This window comes from Rhynchophorus ferrugineus, unplaced genomic scaffold (genome assembly GCF_030347505.1).
Source record: "Rhynchophorus ferrugineus isolate W39M unplaced genomic scaffold, kcgeb_rfMv2 rfM6, whole genome shotgun sequence".
NCBI classification, from domain to species: domain Eukaryota; kingdom Metazoa; phylum Arthropoda; class Insecta; order Coleoptera; family Curculionidae; genus Rhynchophorus; species Rhynchophorus ferrugineus.
Window position 1 is genome coordinate 26898317 of NW_027472585.1, and position 22076 is coordinate 26920392.

The 22076-nt window shown below is 34.6% G+C and overlaps 4 protein-coding genes and 1 non-coding gene across 6 annotated transcripts in view; 2 read left to right on the top strand and 3 right to left on the bottom strand.

Moving 5' to 3' along the window:
• Positions 1-16246, bottom strand: part of Gmap (Golgi microtubule-associated protein) — a 94066-nt gene extending 77820 nt beyond the window's left edge. The window contains exons 1-3 of the mRNA XM_076406635.1: positions 16016-16246; positions 15826-15890; positions 15521-15568 (exon numbers count right to left, since the gene is read on the bottom strand). Of these exons, the coding sequence (XP_076262750.1) occupies positions 15521-15568; positions 15826-15890; positions 16016-16109 (207 nt within the window). The 5' untranslated portion in view covers positions 16110-16246. The remainder of the gene's footprint in view (positions 1-15520; positions 15569-15825; positions 15891-16015) is intronic.
• Positions 16247-16523: 277 nt separating this feature from the next.
• LOC143197875 (WD repeat-containing protein 43) lies at positions 16524-19064 on the top strand. Its single transcript, XM_076406650.1, has 8 exons — positions 16524-16771; positions 16832-17076; positions 17162-17369; positions 17422-17603; positions 17656-17824; positions 17890-18320; positions 18378-18619; positions 18673-19064. Exons 1-8 carry the CDS (start codon positions 16592-16594, stop codon positions 18855-18857), a joined length of 1842 nt encoding a protein of 613 aa, XP_076262765.1. The 5' UTR covers positions 16524-16591; the 3' UTR covers positions 18858-19064.
• Positions 19055-20680, bottom strand: Seipin (lipid droplet biogenesis associated protein seipin). Of its 2 annotated transcripts, none has more exons than XM_076406652.1 (6): positions 20142-20680; positions 19936-20090; positions 19680-19882; positions 19488-19626; positions 19312-19434; positions 19055-19252 (listed from the first exon to the last, which is right to left on the bottom strand). In XM_076406652.1, the coding sequence occupies exons 1-6, from the start codon at positions 20423-20425 to the stop codon at positions 19158-19160; spliced, it is 999 nt and encodes a 332-aa protein (XP_076262767.1). In that variant the 5' UTR covers positions 20426-20680; the 3' UTR covers positions 19055-19157. The 2 variants fall into 2 exon arrangements, with proteins under 2 accessions (XP_076262767.1, XP_076262766.1); XM_076406651.1 differs by having other exon boundaries at positions 19680-19861; positions 20142-20574.
• A 151-nt stretch (positions 20681-20831) lies between these two features.
• The window catches only part of tei (irregular chiasm C-roughest protein teiresias), a 979218-nt gene continuing 977973 nt past the window's right edge, over positions 20832-22076 (bottom strand). Inside the window, exons 10-11 of the mRNA XM_076406653.1 lie at positions 21639-21817; positions 20832-21367 (exon numbers count right to left, since the gene is read on the bottom strand). Coding sequence (XP_076262768.1) covers positions 21116-21367; positions 21639-21817 — 431 coding nt within the window. The 3' untranslated portion in view covers positions 20832-21115. The remainder of the gene's footprint in view (positions 21368-21638; positions 21818-22076) is intronic.
• Positions 21423-21493, top strand: TRNAG-GCC (transfer RNA glycine (anticodon GCC)). The gene has a single exon. It is a non-coding gene; the product is annotated as a tRNA-Gly (tRNA).

Below are 22076 nucleotides of genomic sequence, written 5' to 3' on the forward strand. Positions count from 1 at the left end.
TGAATTTAATTATGTTAGCAATTAACGATTTCATTTTATAAGCTTAGAAAAATATAGTTTTCTATTAAGAATGAAAAAGACGCGGAAAAGGTTTTTGGTGGTTAATTATGCGAGATGTAACATAGTTAAGCAACTTTTTTTTTATATTTATTCTAATTTTTATAAAATAGAAGCATTTACTAGTGCTGGGCATAATTGAATATCTTTCAGTATAGATGGCAACAATAATATGTGTTTAGCCTTTTTTATTAAATGTTGAAAAATTAACATATTTAATATATAGATGCAAAATGTCCACATTCAATACTAACATCCCTACAACGGATAACAGAGAAAATCACATGAATGCAAAACCTCCAAGCCAAAATTAATAATATGAAATCAAAAGGTACTCACCTATTTCGTGATTCTTAACATGACGCCGATGACAGATTAACGTTCTACATTTATTGTCCAACGTATTTATATAGTTTTTTCCATCGTCATGGTAACGATGATAAGATTGCAAAAATTAATATCCATTTTAAGAGGGTTAGAAAGTGGAAGGGGCATTAAGATAATAATAGAAAAAAGCGAATTAACCGTCAGAAAATCAATAATTACGGACTGATATCAGGTTCGACTGTTAGGGGATAAACTGTTATCAAAATATATTATTCGCCTGTATGCACATATTATATAAATTAAGTTTTTATATTCCATCTAGAGAAATACCGAAAATTAACCGAGATATTATGCAAAAATTAAAACTAGAAAGGGAATCCTGGAATGGGGTTTCCGCAGATTTGGAAATTGCTTCATCGAGACGTGAATATCGCACATTGTATTAAACCCCATTAAAAAAACTTAGCAGATTGAACGCTAGGTGAAAATCTACCATCGCCAACATTCAAAAAGTGGATGGAAGTCATACATCAAGCAGCTCTCTTCAGCAATCATGACCCACCACAGGATTTGGCAACTCCACCAACAATGGAAGAATTGCGAATTTTATTGCCAGGTGTCACTGGAGTCGACCAAGTGACAGTAGAAATACATACAAATTAAATAATCGTAGATCTGTAGATAAGATTTTCGCACTACGCTATTTTACGGAGGAACATATTAGACGTGGAAAGCGTTTTTATTGATTTTCGCTCGGCTTTCTACTATATACGGTGGCTTACATTCTGAGCGACTGTGGAAACTGAACATTTTCTACTAAAAGCTACTTCAGGCATTTTACGATGGTTCCGTCGGCTGTGTGGGACTGTGAAATGATTTGTTAAATTTATTTCAGATCCGAGGCGCTCAATATGATGCCACAAACTTCTTGATATCTCCGATGCTAAATGATGATGGCGCTATAATAGCCGAAACGGACATATAACTTGGTAATTCATCAAGAAAATGCATTGACCAATGACAGATCGCAGTATATTTACTGTAAGTATCAACGAGTACAATTAGAGTGTTGGAGTTTATATATTGGGATCACTAATAGGCCAAGCTGAACGAGCTCTGACTTCTCAAAAACCGCTTCTTTCGAAAGCCTATCGTGCCAATCCCTCTGCATGATTCTCTATGCTAGCATTGCAGAATTATGAGACTGCTTCTTACAGCCTGACTTTGCAGATGACATTGAGGTCTTTTAAACATCATGTTTAATGAACCTGCCAATTATAAAGGATGTGCAGTATATCAAAAAAAAAATAACAAAAGAACTCCTGCCAAAGAAAATTACACCAGAACAGCGCTTAAGACAAATTGACAAAGCCAAAAACTCTAAAACAACATCTATCGTTGAAAATAAAAAAACCCAAGAAACCGCAAGACTAGAAAACTAACCAAAACAAGCTAAAGAAAAACAAAAATGAGTAAATCGTTTTTAAGAATTATAACATGGAACGCAAACGGACTAAATCAAAGAGTCCGGGAACTAGAATTATTCTTGCAAACAAATAACATAGATATAGCTCTCATATCAGAAACACATTTTTCTAAAAAAAACTACATTAAAATACGCGGTTATGATGCTTACTCTACATTACACCCCAGTGAACGGGCTCGAGGCGGAACAGCTTTAATAATTAAACAAAATATACAACATTTCAAACAAGAAGAAATTAAAAATGAAGAAATACAAGCTACGATAATTAGTATCGAAATTAACGGGGCTGAAATAAATATTGCCGCTATATATTGTCCACCATGACATAAAATGACACAACAACAATATAAAGATATCTTTTCAAAATTAGGCCCAAGGTTTATTATTAGTGGAGACTTCCATGTTAAACATAAAGCTTGGGGTTCACGAATAATAACATCTGGAGAAGGAAACGAATTACTCAAAGCCCTTAACCTTACAAATTGTAATTATCATTCTGGGCGCGAACCCACTTACTGGCCCACAGACAGTAATAAAGTCCCAGACCTGCTGGATTTCTACATTTCAAAAGGCATCTCTTTAAATTAAATTAGTACAGAAAGCTTGTGCGATCTAACATCCGATCACACTTCAGTATTGTTAACACTGGTCGCGACAATCATAAAAAAAGCAAAAAAGCGTAATCTTACCAACAAATATACTGACTGGCACAAATTCAGATTAATAGTGCAGGAACAAACCTGTTTAAAAGTAAGACTTAAAAGTATAGATGATTTTGAGCAACAAACCAAAAATATAATTGAACAAATCTGGTCAGCTGCAAAAGACGGTACCCCATTAGCAAGAGAGAAATCAGAATATGAAGTAATTTACCCTCTTAAAATTAGAGAAATGATAATAGAAAGGCGAAAAGTAGAAGAGTAGGGCACAGAACCAGAAATGCTGCAGACAAAACTACTTTTAATAGAATTAGTAATCAGACGAATCAAAAGATCAAAGAATATAAACAGAATTGCTTTCAAAAATATGTAAGTGAATTAAGCCCAGAAGCAGACAAAGATTATTCGCTATGGAAAGCAACTCGAAGATTTAAAATACCAATTATTCGAGTACCGCGAATTAAAAATGATCGAAATGAATAGGTTCGACACAACGATGAAGTGAAGCTGAAGTGTTCGCACAGTACTTAGCTAACATATTTCAACCTAACGATATAGAATGTAGCATGGATACATCTCCTGTTCATCAACCCGATGTAGATCTAAATCTAATTTCTTCATTGGAAGTTGCCACTGAAATTGATAACCTCAATCCTAGGCTCCTGGTATAGATGATATGTCAACTGGAATATTAAAAGAACTGCCACGAAAAGTAATCACCATGTTGACATATATATTTAATGCCTATTTAAGGCTGAAGCATGTTCCGGAATGCTTTAAGGTGGCACAAATAATTATGGTCACAAAACCTGACAAACCTGCAGAATAAGTCGAATCTTACCTATTCGCTACTATCTGCAATATTAAAGCTATTTGGGAAACTAATATTTAAACGTGTTAACATTTTTGTAATAATACCAGATTTCCAGTTTGGTTTTCGAAATCACCATTCAACAAAAGATCAAGTGCACAGAGTAACTGCGGCTATTGAAAAAGCGTTTGAGGAAAAGAAATACTGCCCTGCAATATTCTTGGATGTCTCACCAGCTTTTGATCGGGTTTGGCATTTGGGATTAATCTGTAAGATGAGCAAATTGTTACCGCGTAACTATTGTCAATTGCTGCAGTTATATCTTTTCGGAAGAAAATTGAGTTCTAGATATTTAAAACTATTTCGGCTGGAGTTCCACAAGGTAGCATCTTCGGACCTCTCCTATAGATAGCAGATACTCTACACAAGAGTGGTTCCAATATACTACCCTGTGGAACTCCAGCCGAAATAGGTTTAAGGATTGAGAATGCGAGACTCTAAATTATCTTTCGAAAAGATATTATTTCAGCAGGAACTGGAAATCTGTTATTTCTATAAATTGTTTAATACGTTTTAACAGCAGGCTCTTAAATAATTTTGATATCGCATATAGTGTTGCTATGCATAAAATCGCATCAGATATATTTGTAACCACACGATACCTTTTCACCACATCACGACATTTTTCAGTATGAACGTGAACAAAACATATTTTCAGTGTAACGAAAATGTTAATGTCAGTATTAGCATTAGTAAAGTAATTTCATTAATTCTCATTCTAAATTATTTCAATGCTATACAATTTGAAGAAAAATGCTGTTGAAGAATGCTGCGTGAAGCGCTTGGCAATCATGCTCTATCGATTTCAGCATGTGAATACCGATTTCGACTTTTTGAAAGTGGAGACTTTGATTGATTTTGACACAAAGAGCATTCTGGACAACCAAAACGGACGAAGATTTGAACGCATTACCCGATGATGATCCATGTAAAACGCAAGACGAATATACAGAATTGTTGGGAGTAACAAAATAAACAATTTCCAATCGCCTAAAGAATATGGGGTTTGGCCCACCAGCTTGAATATTTTGTGTAATATAAATTTAAGCCAAGAGACACTGAAAAGTTGGTCACGTGTGAAATGCTGCTTCAACGGCAAAATTGGAAAGGCTTTTTGGATCCAATTATTGTTGGTGATGAAAAGTGGATCCATTACGATAATCCGCAGCGAAAAAATCATGGGAACTAATGCTACGTATTTGGTGGGATCAGCTTGGTGTGGTATACTGTGTGCTGCTAAAACCTAATGAAACTATCGCATCACCCTAATGGGGATCGCTATCGGCTACACTTGATGCGTTTGAGACCAAAACTGCGCGAAAACAGGCAGGAATACACAGGCAACGACACAACAATGTTATTATTCAGCAAAAAGTAGCGGCCGTCAATGGACAATACTTTTATTTTAACCATTTTATTTATTATTTAGACCATTTTAATTTTGTTTCTTTTTTTACTTCCGGGAAGACGAAAAGTCAACGTAGGCCCATCATCGAAATTAGGTGTTGTTTATGGTGATGAATGCTTAAGTAAACGCTAGTTTCAGAACTGCTTTCCCCGTTTCCTTTCCGGAAATTTCAATATTAACTGTTAACCTCGCCCTTGTCGGCCAATCCTTGAAAAATTAGATGAAATTCTTTAAAATAACGAAGTAGACCGACATATTTCATATCGTCGCATCGCATTCTGAACCATTTACGTAAAACTGGATATTAAAAGCTGGATACTTGGGTTCCACATGATTTAATATCAGAAAAATTTGTCTCTTTTTAACTAGGGTAAAATGAGAACGAAAAATCCGACTTCAAAACAAATTTTACATTTTTACAAATTGCATTTGACAGAATATTTGACGTCATCTGTGACGTGCATTGGCTGTTGTATTGGAAATACTATATATTCTATCCAAAGTTTTTTGTACATACGCCATCAAAATGTTTAATGTATTGCCTGTCACAATTTGTAAAATCGTTTTAGAATCAGACAATATTTTCCTTCTTTTAGTGTAGGTCGAACGTGTAACCGAACTAGCCTGTTAAAGTCGTCCGGTTGTCAAACCTATGCAAAGTTCTTCAAAACAATAGTGATAAGAGGTTATAAGCCGGCAAACGTTATTGAATTGATTCAAAATTTCGAAACCAGACAGAACAGATTGTGTCTCTAATCAGTTACTTTAAACAGGAATGAGATAATGGACGCAGTAAAATTCATTAGAGAGGTAAGCATTTTACTGCTAAATATTAATTTGCTACGATTTCTATTAAAAATATTTTTTAGCTTGTTCCAACAGCACTAAACATTATTATGGAGGTCACTGAAATATCTCAAAAATGAAAAATATGATCTTGAATTCTCCAAAACAAAAAACGTCCTCATACAAAACGGGTGACAAATCAAGATCAGCTTCTATGACAGATTAAATACATGAAATGTATAAAAACAGTGAGTAGTTTTTCAATACAAAAATAATTTAATACAATTATTTCAAAGGGAACTGTTAGTCTGAAAAGTATCGAAAAGGTCAAATGGAACTTCTGGATATTGCTTTTAAAAGAATAAAATGTTTAAAAGTACATAATAATATGAAGGAAAACTTATTATTTCAATTTATGTATTTAGATGATATTTGGGATATTTCAAAATGGGACGAATATACCCAACGGTCTCTCATGGCAAGATGAAAATAAAAATAGTGTTATGACAACAAAAGTTGATCGAAAAATGTTGGAATAACATAACATAACATTGCAGATGTATTGTACTTCCTGCTCGAAACAGGAGTGATTAATAACACTTTCGATTTGTATGAACTCGATAAGACACATTGAAGAAAAAATTGGCCAATGATGGAATTGTGAACAAATACTAGATAGATTGGAAATTAACAGCTTACTTTTTCACTTGAATGAAACTTTCTGAAGATGATATGATTCAATGCTTCCAATTTCTAAGACAGGATGATGAGACTGGAAACAAGTAAAGGTGAGTATATAATTAATATATCATAACTGTAGGAAATCTTATTGAAGAGTGTAAAATATTTATGTGCACAGATATGTGTGTAATTGTTCAGAATATAAATAAGCATTAGAGAGAAAGTATAGTACCTGTTTTGCAGATATGATAAATGCATTAAGAAGAATGCAGTGATTAAATCTAGTTTCATCAAGAAATATGAGTAGAGGTAATAACAGAACAAACTAAGAAGAAATACAGTGATATCAAAATGTCTTTACAAGGAAACACTGTACTGAAGGACACAACAACTAAGCGTAAAAGATAAATATGCTCTCTAATGAAAGTAAAATATTTTACTTGGATATACAATTATTAATTAGGTGAATTAGGCCTCGAAGGGATACAACTATAAACGCGCCTAGAACTCATAGGTGGTACGGAAAAGAGTTTAAAGTGCAACGGTGTACTTAAATGTAGTTTTAAGTCCTTGGATATGCATTAGATTTACTAAAATGTTAAAATGAAATATATTTCATAAGGATAAATTTGTGATAGGATTTGTGCCTAATTATTTTATTTAGATTAGAATTTTGTTGTATACCAAAGCCAAACTGAACTAAAACTCAGAGTTGATATGGCAACATTGCGATGTTTTTAAGTCACAAATTTAGATGACGTATGTACAAAATAAGATTGGATAGACTGTAGATGCGCATAGCCGACATTCGGTAAAATTCGGCAGATTTCGCCTGATTTTGTAATGTTGTTATTTAACAGCGATCGAGAGGTAGAATCCGAAGAACTGTGGTAGCCATTTTTGTTTTTGCGCTGGAATTAGTTTCAGTGTTATTATATTATACTTATTGTCATATTATATTTCATTTTATAATAAGTATTCTATCGTGTTGTACCGTTCATATTTTGATTATAAATAGTAGGCAGTAATGGATTAATCAATGATTTGTGAACATTATCAAAAAAGTTTTTGTAGCAGTTCCAACGTGAAGAGATATATGAGAAAATTCCTTTCTAGTGCGTATCTACTCAATTTTTACATTAATTTTTGCAAAATCGATTCAATTCTATAACAAATTTATTATATTCTTAGAAGTTCGGGTAAATATGACTGGATATCCTTTATGTAAGCATACCATATCAAAATTAAAGCATGTTGATCATATAGCGACAGTTCCGTGCTAGCTCTCGAAGAGAACAGTCGTGTCCGGTCCGCCGAACCTACCTGCGCTTCCGAGAATTACCCGAAACTTTCCCTAAGACGGTCGACCCGTTATCACGTTTCACCAGTGCCTACGTCAAAAAAAAAAGCGTCTGTAAGCGCCGAAAAGGCGTTTTTACAGACAAGGCAATGGCGTCATGTACGTCAGAGCCGACGTCGCCTCCTGAACATAATCCCAGTGTTCCAAATTCAAATGGACCATCTTCAGAAGACAGCCGAGAAGTGCTCATAATAGAATTAAGAAAACAGAACGAAGACCTGCGAAAGCAGATAGCTGACCTTAAAACGTTCGCAAAAGCCCAAACAGACGCCCTGAACAAACAGACGGAAAAGCTGGAAAAGAGCAAAAAAGCTTCCGAAGAGCTCAAGGAAGAAATAAAAACTCTCACAGCTACGATAACACAATTCATGAAGCATCAAAAAGATGCCATGGAAGTAAAGATTCCCGCTGCCATAGAAATCCAGTCCCAGACACCAGCTAAACCGGTACAACACTTAGACCAAACTGAAGACTCAGACGACGGTTTCACCTTGGTGGGAAAAAGGAAAAGAGGGCCCGTCACTCCACCTCAGGAAAGCCAGCTGCCGAAGGCCGGCAACAAGGGAAAACAGGCTCCCAAATCACAACCCAATCCGGTAGCCAAGCCAACCACTAAATCCACCCAATCGAAAGCCAAGGTTAACGTACAGCCTTCGATTACAAAATTTGCCACCAGACCAGTGCAAAACAAGCCGACCACCAAGACGGCCCCACAGCCAGTACCGAAGCAAGTTACCACAAGACCAACCCAGCCTGCGCAGGTAAGTAGCCAGGCCACTAAACAAGTCCTCCAAAGGAAAAAATTCCGCCTATAGTGCTCCGTGACAAGAAGAGGTTCATGGAGCTCATTAGAATTACTAAGGCACAATCAATAGACATTATAACCCGAAACAAAAAGGAGGGCATTTCCTTATTCGTCGCCACAAGCGACAATTACCGTAAACTCACTACCCTGCTCGAGGAAAGGAATTACCCTTACCACTCCTTCTGTCATCCGGAGGAGAGAGCATTCCGGGTAATAATAAAAAACATCCCAGAATCACTCTGCATTGACGAAGTACGTGAACTTCTCTTTGATCAAGGCTTCCATCCCAAATTTGTGCAAAGATGGAAATTAAAATCCGGGATAGAACTACCAATTGTTCAGGTAGTTGTCCCTCGCGAAGAGCGACAGATCATATATATGACCAAACTCGGCGTCATCACAGTGAAGGTCGAGGTCCAGAGGGGAAACGGCCAGCCAGTGCAGTGTTTCAACTGCCAGCTTTTCGGGCACTCCAGCTCATACTGCCGAGCCCCCCCACGGTGCGTCAAATGTGCCGGGCATCACGACACTAGATCCTGTACCAAAATCCCAGAAGCACCTCCAAAGTGCAGCAACTGCGGTGAAATTCATACCGCAAACTTCAGCGGTTGCAACTGCCGTCCTGCTCCAAGAAAACCAAAAATTCCAACTGAAACCAGGCCTCCACAAGGTTCTGCATGGAGTAACCAAGGTGGCAGGAAGCTAGCCCAAAAATTAGCCAGCGCTACGCAGCCTGCTCCAACTCAAACTCCTGCTCCAACCAATACACCGGACCTTAACTCCACAATGCAGGCGTTTACTGACCCGCAGGCTTTCCTACAAGTGATCGCCCTGGCTCACCAACTTGCTCGTCTTTTTCGAAATGTCGCCGCCTAAGCGGCAACACTTACCTGTCTCTATAACTTTCAGCAGCCTTTAACTCTTCGAAATGGCTGTTCCGAAATCTCTTATACTGATGACATGGAATGCAAATAGCTTACGCGGAAAGCAAGCGGAATTGGAAGACGTCATGACATTCTATGACGTCGACATCGTGCTCATCCAGGAAACTTTCCTGAAACCTTCGCATCGTCTCTCTTTCGAACACTTTTTTGTCTACAGAAACGATAGAACTCCGGGTCGAGGCGGTGGAACCGCCATCCTCGTCAGAAAAGGAGTCAAACACGAGCTCCTTCCATCATTATCAGTAAACAACTTCGAAACAACCTCCATTAAAATCGATATCCAAGAACGTCCCTTCGTGATTACATCCCTGTACAGGAAATCTTCTGCATTCAACTATGCCGAATACCGATCACTCGTCGAAGGAAAATTTCCGAAAATAATAGGTGGCGACTTCACCACCCCACCTGGGGGTGTTCCAGAGCGAATTCCGCAGGTAACGCCATCGTAGCTCTAAGTGCAGATCTGGGCTACGGTCTTGCCTTGCCAGATGAACCCACCCATCACCCTAGTACAGTCTCTCAAGGCGCAGCAAGAATCCTTGATTTCTTTATTCTTCAAGACGTAAATCGCGATTCCGAAGTTCGAGTCCTTGACGAACTAGACTCTGATCATCGTCCGGTCCTTCTCAAACTCGGAAACTGCGCCACCACTCAAGTCCCACTAACAAGATTCAGGAAAAAAACCGACTGGAAAAACTACCAATCTCTTCTCCTGAAATCCGATCCAATTCCGAAAATTAACACACCAGAACACCTCGAGGAAGCCGTACTCAAGCTAACTCGCGATATTCAGTCTGCTCACGAATCTTCCACAGTCAAAATTTCATCACAACCCCAGCCGTGGAAAAACAACCTTCCCGCTTCTCTTAAACGTGAAATTCGCATCAAAAACGGTTTATGCAGATTAGCTCGATTCACCCTTGATGCTGCAGACAAAAGGGAGGCGAACAGAGCATGCAAGAGGGTAAGGGCGGCGGTCTCGACTTGGCGAGCAATGAAATGGAACTCATTTCTCGCGGACCAAAGGCTGGATGGCCCCCCTTCCTTCTGGCGTGTCTCCAAATGCCTCGTGGGGAAGACGCACAATGTCATCCCTCCCCTGAAGTCAGCGGTTACAGGAAATTTCGCAGTCACCGACCAAGAAAAAGTCGAGCTCCTTGCAGAGACCTACGAAGCTCAAATGAAATGCCTCCCACCCGCACAGAACACTAAAGCTAAAGACATTGACACTGTCATCAACGAATCCAACTCCGTCAAAAGACCAGTAACCCCCGCCTTTCTTCTCAACCATTTTGTGTCTCCAAAGTCTCTACAGACTATGATCGGCAAACTTCAAACCAAAAAATCTCCAGGTTTCGATGGAATATCGATTACCCAGTTAAAAAAGCTCCCGCATAAGCAGCTCGCAGAACTGGCAAACATCATTAACTCCATCATGAGACTGCAACACTTCCCGGCGTCTTGGAAACACGCACATATAGCGGTTATACCCAAGAAAGGAGCAAAATCATCTCCATCTGATTACAGGCCTATCAGCCTTCTCAGCGCCATTTCGAAGCTTGCCGAGAGGGCAATACTCTACGCTCTCAACTCTTTCACAAAGGAAAACAACATCGTTCCAGATGAACAATTCGGCTTTCGCGCTCACCACTCATCCGTCCATCAAGCTTCCCGTCTGGCTGCATACATCCATCATGCTCTTGACCAACGTAAAAAGCTTGGAGCAGTTCTTCTGGACCTAACCAAAGCCTTCGACAAGGTCTGGCACGACGGATTGTTCGCAAAGTGCATGCGGCTAGGCCTCCCAGAAGACCTAACCGCTCTCATCAAGTCCTATCTCTCGGACAGATCTTTCCAGGTCAAGATCAGGGCGTCACTTTCCAGTCGTAAACAAATCGATGCTGGCGTACCTCAAGGTTCCCCGCTGGCCCCAGCCTTATTTAATCTCTTTATTTCAGATATGCCAAGAAAAGAGCATATTGACGTCGCCTTTTACGCTGACGACACTGATTTCTTCACGGCCGCCAGGTTCGAAGTTACAATTCATGAACGTTTACAGAAACAGCTCGATCATGCGGTCAAGTGGTTCAAATTTTGGAGGTTGCAAATCAACCCCCTGAAAACCCAGGCCATCATTTTCCACAAGAAGCGTTACGCACTGCGCGTCTCGCAACTTAAGATCGACACCGCAAAAATTCCATGGCTGGATAACGTCACGTACCTAGGTCTTCACTTCGACCGGCGGTTCGGTTGGCATTCCCAAATCCAGAAAGCAATCCAAAAAGGTTCGGGGATAGCAAACCTGCTATCTTCTCTGATCTGCCCTTCTAGCAGACTTCCCATCTCCATCAAATGCTTATTTTACAAGATGTTAATTCGGTCCGTACTCCTCTACGGATCTAATGTCTACTTCAAGTTTGTTACACCCAACCAGGTCAAACGGCTTCAAGTTTTCCAAAATAAGCTCCTCAGGAGAATATTAAACGCTCCATGGTTTGTCAGAAATAATCAAATTCATAGGGAAACTGACACTCCAGAAATCAAGCACTTCATATCTCAATCATTCCACAAACAACAACTCAGCTCAAGTTCTTCTGAAAACGCGCTTGTTCGCGAGCTGGTCGACATGCTGGGAGCTTAGCACCGCGTCACCGCTAAGCTCTCCCCCTTTTCCAGGCTGAAACGACCTCATCCGTCGCTACAGTCATAACTTTTGCCCCCATACAACAGTACCCAGTTGTGTGTTAACTCAGGTTCGCGAATCAATAGAATCGCCGGGCCCTCGTGCCCAATAACGGCTGCCCGATCAGCGGGTGCCATATCCCAAATTTAATGCAATAGCAGTAGCGATCCACAGAGGTCAACTGTGAGGCGGTTTCGGTTTAGTGTATTGGTAAGCCCAGAGGCAGTCCCACATAACCCGGTCCAACTTGTCACTCCAGGGCAAGTCTCCGCGACCAGGTATGCGTCATGCATTCCACCGCCTGGTTTTTAGGCCAGAACAAAAAAAAAATCATATAGCGACATTCCACAAAATTAAAATTGACTAAGAAACATTAATGTTTGGCTCATTAAAAGAGATGTAGGGAGGTAATATTAAAAGAACAAAGAACTAAATTCTCGTTTGTTAAGATTGCAGATTTTTATTTTGGTAAAAATGGTGTATCAAAGGGTGAGGTATTTTCATTGCCCGGTTGATATAATACTGATACAGAAGAGGAAATAATGTGGAAACGCAGTACATTAAAACACATGTAGTGCATGAAAATGACTTACATAAGTTATATCTATTAAAATCAGATAGAAATACGATTGCAGCCAAACTAGCAACTAAGAATGAAATCAGAAAATTTAGGTAGCGGCAATTTGGAAAGCTTTTCAGATTCAGCAAACGCATCGATTAAATTTCACAGGTACAAGGCACAATAGTGACGCTCCAAGTATTGAAGCATGGGTAAATGGGGTCAAAAAGAAAATAAAAATGAGAATTTTGACACGGATAGGATTGAATGTTAATTGTTGAACAATGTAATCGAATATGATGAGAGATTGGACAATCTGAGTTAATATGTTAAGTTTTGAGTGTGTTGTTTAGATATATTACTATGTAATTGTAAAGATAAATGGATGCTCGTGGACTAGACTTAAGGGGACACCACATAAAAAAGTGCGCCTAGAACTAACTATCTCAAGGGTGGCGTGGAATAGAGTTTGTCGCAGTTTATTTTCATAGAAGTATAATTTTGGTTTGTTACTGTTATACTTATATATTGATAAACAAATTATATTTGTTATCTTACATATTGTTTTATTTTCCCTCTTTTTCTTATGTAAAAAAGGTTCAAAGGTCACGTTCAAGAAAGAAAGGCAGAAAGGTTCTTCATAATACATTTTTTATATTATAGGGGACGAAAAATATATCAAAACATTTTAACTTGGGTCTCAACAGAAATTTTTATATTTTATATTATATTCTTCCAATATAGGTATAATTTTCAACAACTGGCACCCTTACAAATTCAAATCCATGTGCGCATGCCGGGATTCTCCAGAACTAGATTCTTGTACAATTTCCGATATTTTTTTGCAACAGCTAGGAATATTTTTAAAAAGAAGTATCAATTTTTTTTATTTTCCGATATATCAATATTGTATTTTTTAATGATTATAACATTTTGTGGTATCGAAGATATTTTTATTCGTGTCCAACATTCACATATGAGATCCTCCCTCTCGACCAGCTTTAAAATTAAATACCAAAAAACTTCCGCCGCAGAAATTGGAGCTGTTGCAAAGTAATATCGATATGGCTAAAAAATATCGATTTAGCTCGAGTCAGCCACCATGACTTTTAATTGTCCTTAATCAGTTTTATATTAAACCCACAATGCATATACCGAGGAGTAAAATAATATTTTCAACAGTTGGCTCCTCCGACACTTTGACTATCCCTTAGAACTGACTAGTCACTAAATGCCCTTTTGCTAGATAAATGTTTGATTAAATAAACCCTGAGAACTTCTTACTAAACTCTAACAATAAATTATATTACTATACCCCAGTAGTGTACTAAATTATTCTAGTATTAACATCTTAAATATTTTTCAAAAAATAATGTCAGTTGATACCAAAAAGTATATTATTTATCGAATATCCTGATGCAAGAAATGTGTATTCATGATAAGATAAGGACTAATATCCTTTAGGGACTGATAACGGTATTCCTAATCGCAAATCAATATTGTAATCTAATGTGGGAATAAAATATTGAAAAAAGATTTCGGTTTGCACTTAATGAATTAAATTTTGAAAATTATACCGTAGTGGGAATCTCTTATTCGGTTTATAGTATGAACAGTAAAAAAGATAATACCTTTTATGCTAACGTATGCTTTTTAGAGATTTATAGTTTCCAAATCAAAGTTTATAACTAGAATTAAATAGTCAGTATTCTGTGTAACTAATATATATGATACAAAAGCATTATCTGTGGCAGATCTTTACAGAATTTAAGAAAAAACCAGCAGAATATAATCCTCGAGCCTCAAAGTGACCCAAGGAATATCGTGATGGTTATTGAACTGAGTGTAATTAATTAAATGCTATATCTATAAGTGCTGTCGGTTTTGATAATGTAGGTAACCGGTTAGACCTCATAGATGTTCATGATTCTTCATAGCCAGCTTGGTGTAAATAATTAGCTTGCTCAATAATCTACCATGAAACCTGAGAGTAAATGAATTACTAAATGTGAACGTCATATTATATTAATAACACTGTGTAGGTTGAGAGTGAGGAAGAAAACTCCTAAAAAAGTACTACAGTGTATACTTTTATATCAAAACCAAACCAAATTAAGGCTAAAATATTCATACATTTTAAACGAAATATTTTTATTTATATTATTAATTTGTTAATACCACCAAGAATATCACACATCTATACACACAAATATATTAATGATTAGAGCCTATAGTGAGGGAATAAAATTTACCTTTTATCACCCTAAACAGAACATCTGCTTTCGATAAGAGATTTGAATTACATACAATCAATAGTGAATTGGTAGAATGAGATAAGATTGGCATAGTTAGACTTTTATTAACCTATTATTAAACCCAAAAATATAATTTAATAAATCCATTATAAATTAAATGGCCATATTCATATATATTCCCATTAAACTTTTATTACTTTTTAGACATTTAACGAATGATGTGGTGTTACTTGCAACATTGCATCCACCATACTGTGAATAATAAACTGAATATTGATTAGAATGAAATTATATCCTCCAACTCTCAATACTTAACATTTTATTATAGAATACATGAATTACATGACATCAGTGAATTGTATTAACATTTTATTACATCATTTATTTGCTTAAACTATATTATGAAGATAATCCTAGAAGATAAAAGTAATATGCCCAAAAATACTTAAAAAATATGTAATTTAAATTTTCTCGAACAGCAATATAATACATATACTACTAAATTAATGCACGACATTAAAAACAATGTCTACAACATAGTAATACTCTATATTATATATTTTATTAATCCAATATATCTGATTATTTTACGTAAGATTTATAAAGCCAAAACCATGTTAATTAAATTTAGGAACTTACCTTAGATGTTTTTTTTAGTTCTTCATTAATTTTCTTTAAATTTTCAATCTAAAACAAATAGAAATACCCATTTTTAACGTTTATAGTACAATGACAACTGGTTATTGCATTGTAATTTTAGTTGATTTCAATTCATAATGCAATGGGAAATAAAAGCATAAATACTACAATGCTAAAGTTCAAGGTTTATGCACCTACGATAATTTATTTCATATTGCAGTAATTCCAAATTTATCATTCAAAACACAGATTGTTCCAACACAGTTATAATAAAATTAGTTATTATAGCAAAATTGTATACATACTTCATGCTCTTTTTCAATACATATTCGTTTTAATTCTTCACAACTCTCATTAGTAGATTCTAATCCTGAAACAAGCCATACAACTAATAAGAATTACTAATAAAAACCCTTAAAATATTTGTATATATTCATTATATATACCTAATCATTTTGTTATATGATAGATAAAATGTTAAGTCAGGACACATACCCTCTTCAGTTTCTGCCAAAACATTGTTAGCAAAGTTAGATATTTGGCCTTTTAAATTATTTAAGCTCTCATTGAGGTTTAACCAACTTGACATTTTTGTTTTTTGTATAGGTAGATTTGGTATAAATATAATGACATTACATGTAAATGTATTAATTATAAGAAAAATTTAAAATTAGTTTGCCAACACAACTTTTTGTTGACAAAATTCTGACAACTTTTTAGTTGTCAATTTCTTCTTTTCATAAAAATACTAGTTGTGTTGATAGCTTTAATAAGAGAGAGAAAAAACAAAAATTAAATAGCCATTATTTAATTATTACTAAAATATATTTGATATATACATATATATTGTATATATATGTATATATTGTTATGTTGGAAATTATTAAATATATCAAATATTATTATCTTGTTTTTAATTATGAAAATTGTAAATGGGTCATATCATATTAATACAAATATATATAATGGAACATAATATAAAAAAGAAGAAAATTATTATAGTACTGATGTAACCTATTTCTACAGATATACTTCAGCAGGTTATGTTTCTCTGGCATGTGTATTTGAAAAATGGATTCGCAATTTAGTGAAGACGGAAAGTATTTTGCACATATTTCAAACGATGGCAAATTAAAAATATGGAACACTCTGTCTAGTTCACTGGAACAAGAATTTACACCAGATTTTCATTTAAACACGCCATGTACTTGTTTACATTTCTTACCTCAAAGACAAAATGAAGCTAACAAGGTAATTAATTGTTTTAGTGTATATTTTGAATGGTTATTAATTAATGTACGATATTTTTAGGGATCCCCATCTCCAAAGAAAAAAAAACGTAAAGAAGATCCTAATTTAACACCTAATATAGTCCTTGGAACAACATCAGGAATCATTTTAGTTTATTCACTGTCTAAAGCTAATGTAGATTATACAATAGATAGTAACAGTAATTTACAGATTGACTGTTTATCAACAGCAAATGGTATATTAGTTTATACAGGTGCAAATCAGAATATATTAGAGTGGAATTTGAGGAAAAAAAATTTAAAAAGGTATACATATGCCCAAGGGATAAAGCTAATTATTGAGTATTGATGTATACATATTGTTGCTAATATATATATTTATATATTTCAGTAAATGGAAAGCCGGCAATGATATTATATCTTCTATATTAGCTATACCAGATAGTGATAATATTTTAACAGCTTCAAAAAACATTAAATTGTGGAATACACAAAATAAGGAAATTTTAAAAACTTTTACTGGTCATAGTTCAAATGTTCATGTTATGAAATATATTAATCCCTCAGGATCAGATTCTTACTTACTTACTGGCTCAAAGGTATTCCCATAGATCAGTAGTTTCTAACATATTTTAATTATTAATATTTTAGGGAGATCGTCTCTTAAGTTGTTGGAATATAACAAATTCGTCACAAAAATCTGCAGTTTGTAACTATCTTATGGAAGATGTTATTCAAAGTTTATGTGTTAATATATCAGGTGATGGGCTTACACATATTGCAGCAACAGTTCGAAGTGGAGTAGTTCATATATATCAAAACAGATTGAATGGGTAATAATACTATTATTTTATATTTGTTTATAGTACAGTACCTTTTTTATAGAAAATGTGAAAAACCTATTAAACCTAAGACCACTATCCAAGTTGCTGGTGATGCAGGAGGACAAAATAGTTTAGTAATACCTATTAGAATTTTAGCTTCTATATTTCGTGATTCAGAAACTTTATGTGTGGGACATGGATCAGAGAGTACTTTAACCTTTGAAAATTTAGTAAGTACTGAATAGTTATAATTATTAAATATCTATCTTATATGTTAATTAATATATCTCTACAGAATTTCAGTAAATTCAAAAAAGTACATTGTTTAGTGAGAGAAACTACAAAAATTACTAAGGTGTTCAAGGAAGATGAGGCTGTGAAAAGAAAAACACCTTTAATTAATGATGACGTACATTATTTAACACCTGTAACAGCAGCTGTAAGTGGAAAGAGAAAAACTGATGGAAAAATAGATATACCAATGGAAAAACGATTAGAAAATTTATCAATAAATAAGTCAGATGGTTCACCAGTAGTTCCGAAAGCTGACAATGTTGCCCAGCTACTATTACAAGGATTAAATAGTAAAGATAAAAATCTACTGAGAACAGCATTATGTAAAAAAGATGAAAACATTATCAGAAATACTGTAAAGAGATTACCAGTGACAGCCTTTGAGGGTTTGATTCGAGAACTAACAAAATTTGTGAATGGAAAAACTCTTTTGTATGACAATAATATATATTTTGTCATTCTCTAATTTTAATTGAATTTAAATTTTAGGAGTCATTTTGGCGCCCTTTGGTTGAAACATTTGGCACAAGCCCACTCTGCTGTTTTAATATCAAATCCTAATCTTTCAGAATTATTTTCTGGTGCATTAGGAAGTATTTACAGTAGAGTCTCATTACAAACATCACTCTTTCGTCTTAGAGGAAAATTGGAGCTTTTAGTTCCACATGTTAGTTCAAAAATGTCTGGAAATGAGGATGAAGATGATGCTCTTTTGGTTTTTAATGATAAAGGTATTTCTATATATTTGTATGTTTACAATTATTCATTTGGAATTTTATTTCAGATTCAGTAGATTCTGAATCAGAGAATGAGGATATGCAAATTGAAATAGCATCAGACAGTGAAAATGAAGATTGGGAGGAAAGTGACCACGAAGGTGAACAGGATAATGGTAATGATTCTGGGGAGTCTGAAGATGAGTCAGATTCAGTTGTAATGGTAAATGATGAAGATGATGATTTAGAGTAAAACAAGAATATGTAAAAGGGGTCTCTATTATTGATTCTATTTCTCGAATAGAATAGACTTTTATCTTTACGAAATCTGTTTTATTTTCTTTAATGTTTTGGAAGACTTTTTTTACTATTGACTGTTTTAAAATCCTTATTTGTCACGATGATATAAGTTTATAATGGAAACTGTATTTTTACAATAAAACAAAGTAATATTTGTAAATTCATTTATTTACTTAAAACATAGCTTATAAAATTCAAATAGCATAAGGGTAATAAGTTAAAAAAATTATACAAAATAATGTAAAATCTAAATTTAATCCATGTTTTTTTTGGTAGTTCTATTTCCCCTTTTTTTTACTCCAGTTATAAAATATTCATCTTCTGATGCATCAGATGGTGTAAGCTCATCTGTTTAGTGAAGGTATGTTTTAATAACAAAAGCTATTTTAAGATATCAATGTATTTACCATTTTGAAGAGTTGCCACATTCTTCTCTGACTCAACAAACTGTATGTATTCTTCAGAGTTTATAATTTGATACCAATTGATCAAACAAATTAAGGCAATGAAGAATAAGTTTGCAGTTATTCCTAAAATAAACATGTGAAATTATGGAAATATCTTTTTTTTTATATAACTTTACCAACAGTTGCTGAAAGCACAGGATAATTAAACATTATATATCTCAATCCTGAGAACTTGGCATTAACAGAAAATTTTGCAGAGTAAATTTCTATATGCCTAGATTGTATTTCTATATAAATATCTGTTACAGGTTTATACTGAAGAATTATTGGAAAGTATAAATATAAAATACTTTAACCTTAATACATACTTCATATTCCTCATAATCTGAGAAAAGTTCTACATGAACATCCTGTTTTTCTTCTGATGATCCAAGAATAAAAAATGGTATATAGATCAGTTTATAAATTGAATCCAATAAGTAACTTTTGTAATGTAACATAGCTGATCTACAAGAATTTGCTAGAGTGTGGCCATCTTTTGATTTAAAATCTACACAAACCATAAACATGCCTAGATATTTATTAAAGTTATTATTTGCCAAACTTAATGAATATTAGTCTAACCTAACTCTCTGTTAACAGGTGATTCGGGCATTTCTAAGTCTAAAGAAATTTTATAAGGCTGGCCCATCATTAGAAGTTGTTGCTTTGATGTTAATTGCACATATGCAGATGGGAAGCTACATATTCCTTTTGTGTTAGAAGTTGTTCCACATGGTCTATAAATATGTGTTTTAAGTATATTTATTTCTGTACTTTTTATACTTTACCTGAATTTGAGATGAACAGGCTTTTCATGTTTTAAGGTTGGGACATAAACATAATAGAATGCTAGGTACATACATATAGAAAGCCATACTAAGAGTGTAGTTATAAAAGCTATAACAACACCCCTAAGTAAAATATCTTTCAAATTGTTCACTCCACTTTTTGTTCTCGATTTATATAATGTTACAGTATCATGTATGAACTTAATTAGTGGTAACTTAAACTTCTGTCTAAGAAATTGCCTTGGCCCTAGTTGAAAAATACTTCTGACAGCACTGAATATCATTATGAAAGGCTTTAAAAGACTGGCCTCATCTGGCTATTATTAAATTGTATTCAATGTAATTCAGGAAGTATGTACTTTGACTTCTGTTATCACCGCTCGTAGTAAACTATATACAACTTATCTATCATTTATCTAAAATGAGTAAAAATTGAGGTCAAATATCAGCAAAGGTTTATAAATTTAAAAAATGTTATTTTCTTTGCATTCTGTTCTATTGCATCTCTAAACAAAGACCGATAGAATAGAACACTATATGTCAATGCGAATTTAACCCTATATCTTCATTTACTAAACTACAGATGAACAAATCATAGAGTATTGTTTTCTATGGAACAAATTAATACTAATATATAAGATAGAAGATAGATGATATTTTTCATAGAAATCAAATAAGAATTTTTGGACGTATAATTTTATTATTATTTAAATATCATTACATGTATTTTTACATTTAAGCTCCGCCTATTAACAAATTTATACATTTTTGCAAAACAATATAGAAAACTATACATTAAAAAATTACTTTTATCAATTTTTATAAATTTTATTTTCGAAAGGTCACAAATTGTTAATTATCTGTTAAGTACAGTTTGTGACCGTTCCTAATACTGTACGTGAACGTCTTATGGGCATTAGATACAAATTTCTAATATGTGTGATTTATCGATAAAACCTAGTCAGTCAACATAATTAACAATTAATTAATAATAAAAGAATCACATTTATGTAAATTGTATTTAATATGACGCGACCGCAGCCTGATGATGATTCCTCTTCATCTTGTGGAACGTTGTAGCCGCTTGCATAAGTCATATTGACGAAGAAGTTTCCTTCCGCTAGGCCATTCGATGATCGCACTATGAAATTGTATTCTCCCGTATCAGTTGTTGTGACTTTGGTAAGAAATAAGACAGCTTGATGACAAAAAGGACTAGATGAATTCTATAACAAAAAACTTTTGTAAATAGAAATGTCGCTGAGAATAACCCCAAATGTAGCATCGGTGGTTCAGTGGTAGAATGCTCGCCTGCCACGCGGGCGGCCCGGGTTCGATTCCCGGCCGATGCAATTACTTTTTGTTCCTTTTTTATTCGTTTAATTCCTTAAATATTTGAACTAATTAGAATTTTAACTATTACTGTATTTATATTTGATTTGCAAACTTTTTGAGTTTTAGAAGACATATTAAAATATATGTATTAATTTAACTTGCCGTTATTCCGTAAGCGATAATCGTTTTGTCAGCATCGCCTGGTTTATAGACCTTCCGGTTTTTGGCAATCCATAAAACTTTATTGTACGGTGGGTTGGCGCAAAATTCCATGGTTAACGTCAACGGTTGTCCATAAACGGCTGTTATGCTTTTGTTTGTGGGTGTTACTGTTGGTCTCCCTGAAACAATAGAGTAGTGTCTTTTGTTATTTGACGTTAGCATAAAATCATTACAATTCTTATTGGTTAGATAGCGTCACTGTGGTTTTAATAAAGGATAATTCGAAAACTTAATACACGATGTTATTCAATAATCTTGAAGTCAATAGTTAGAAGGGACCAATAGGAATCAGTTTTGCAAGTCATTTTAAATTATCAGGTCTTATATTTAAATTTAGCTGGCAATAAGTATTAATCTGTGTTTTTAATCCATGAATAA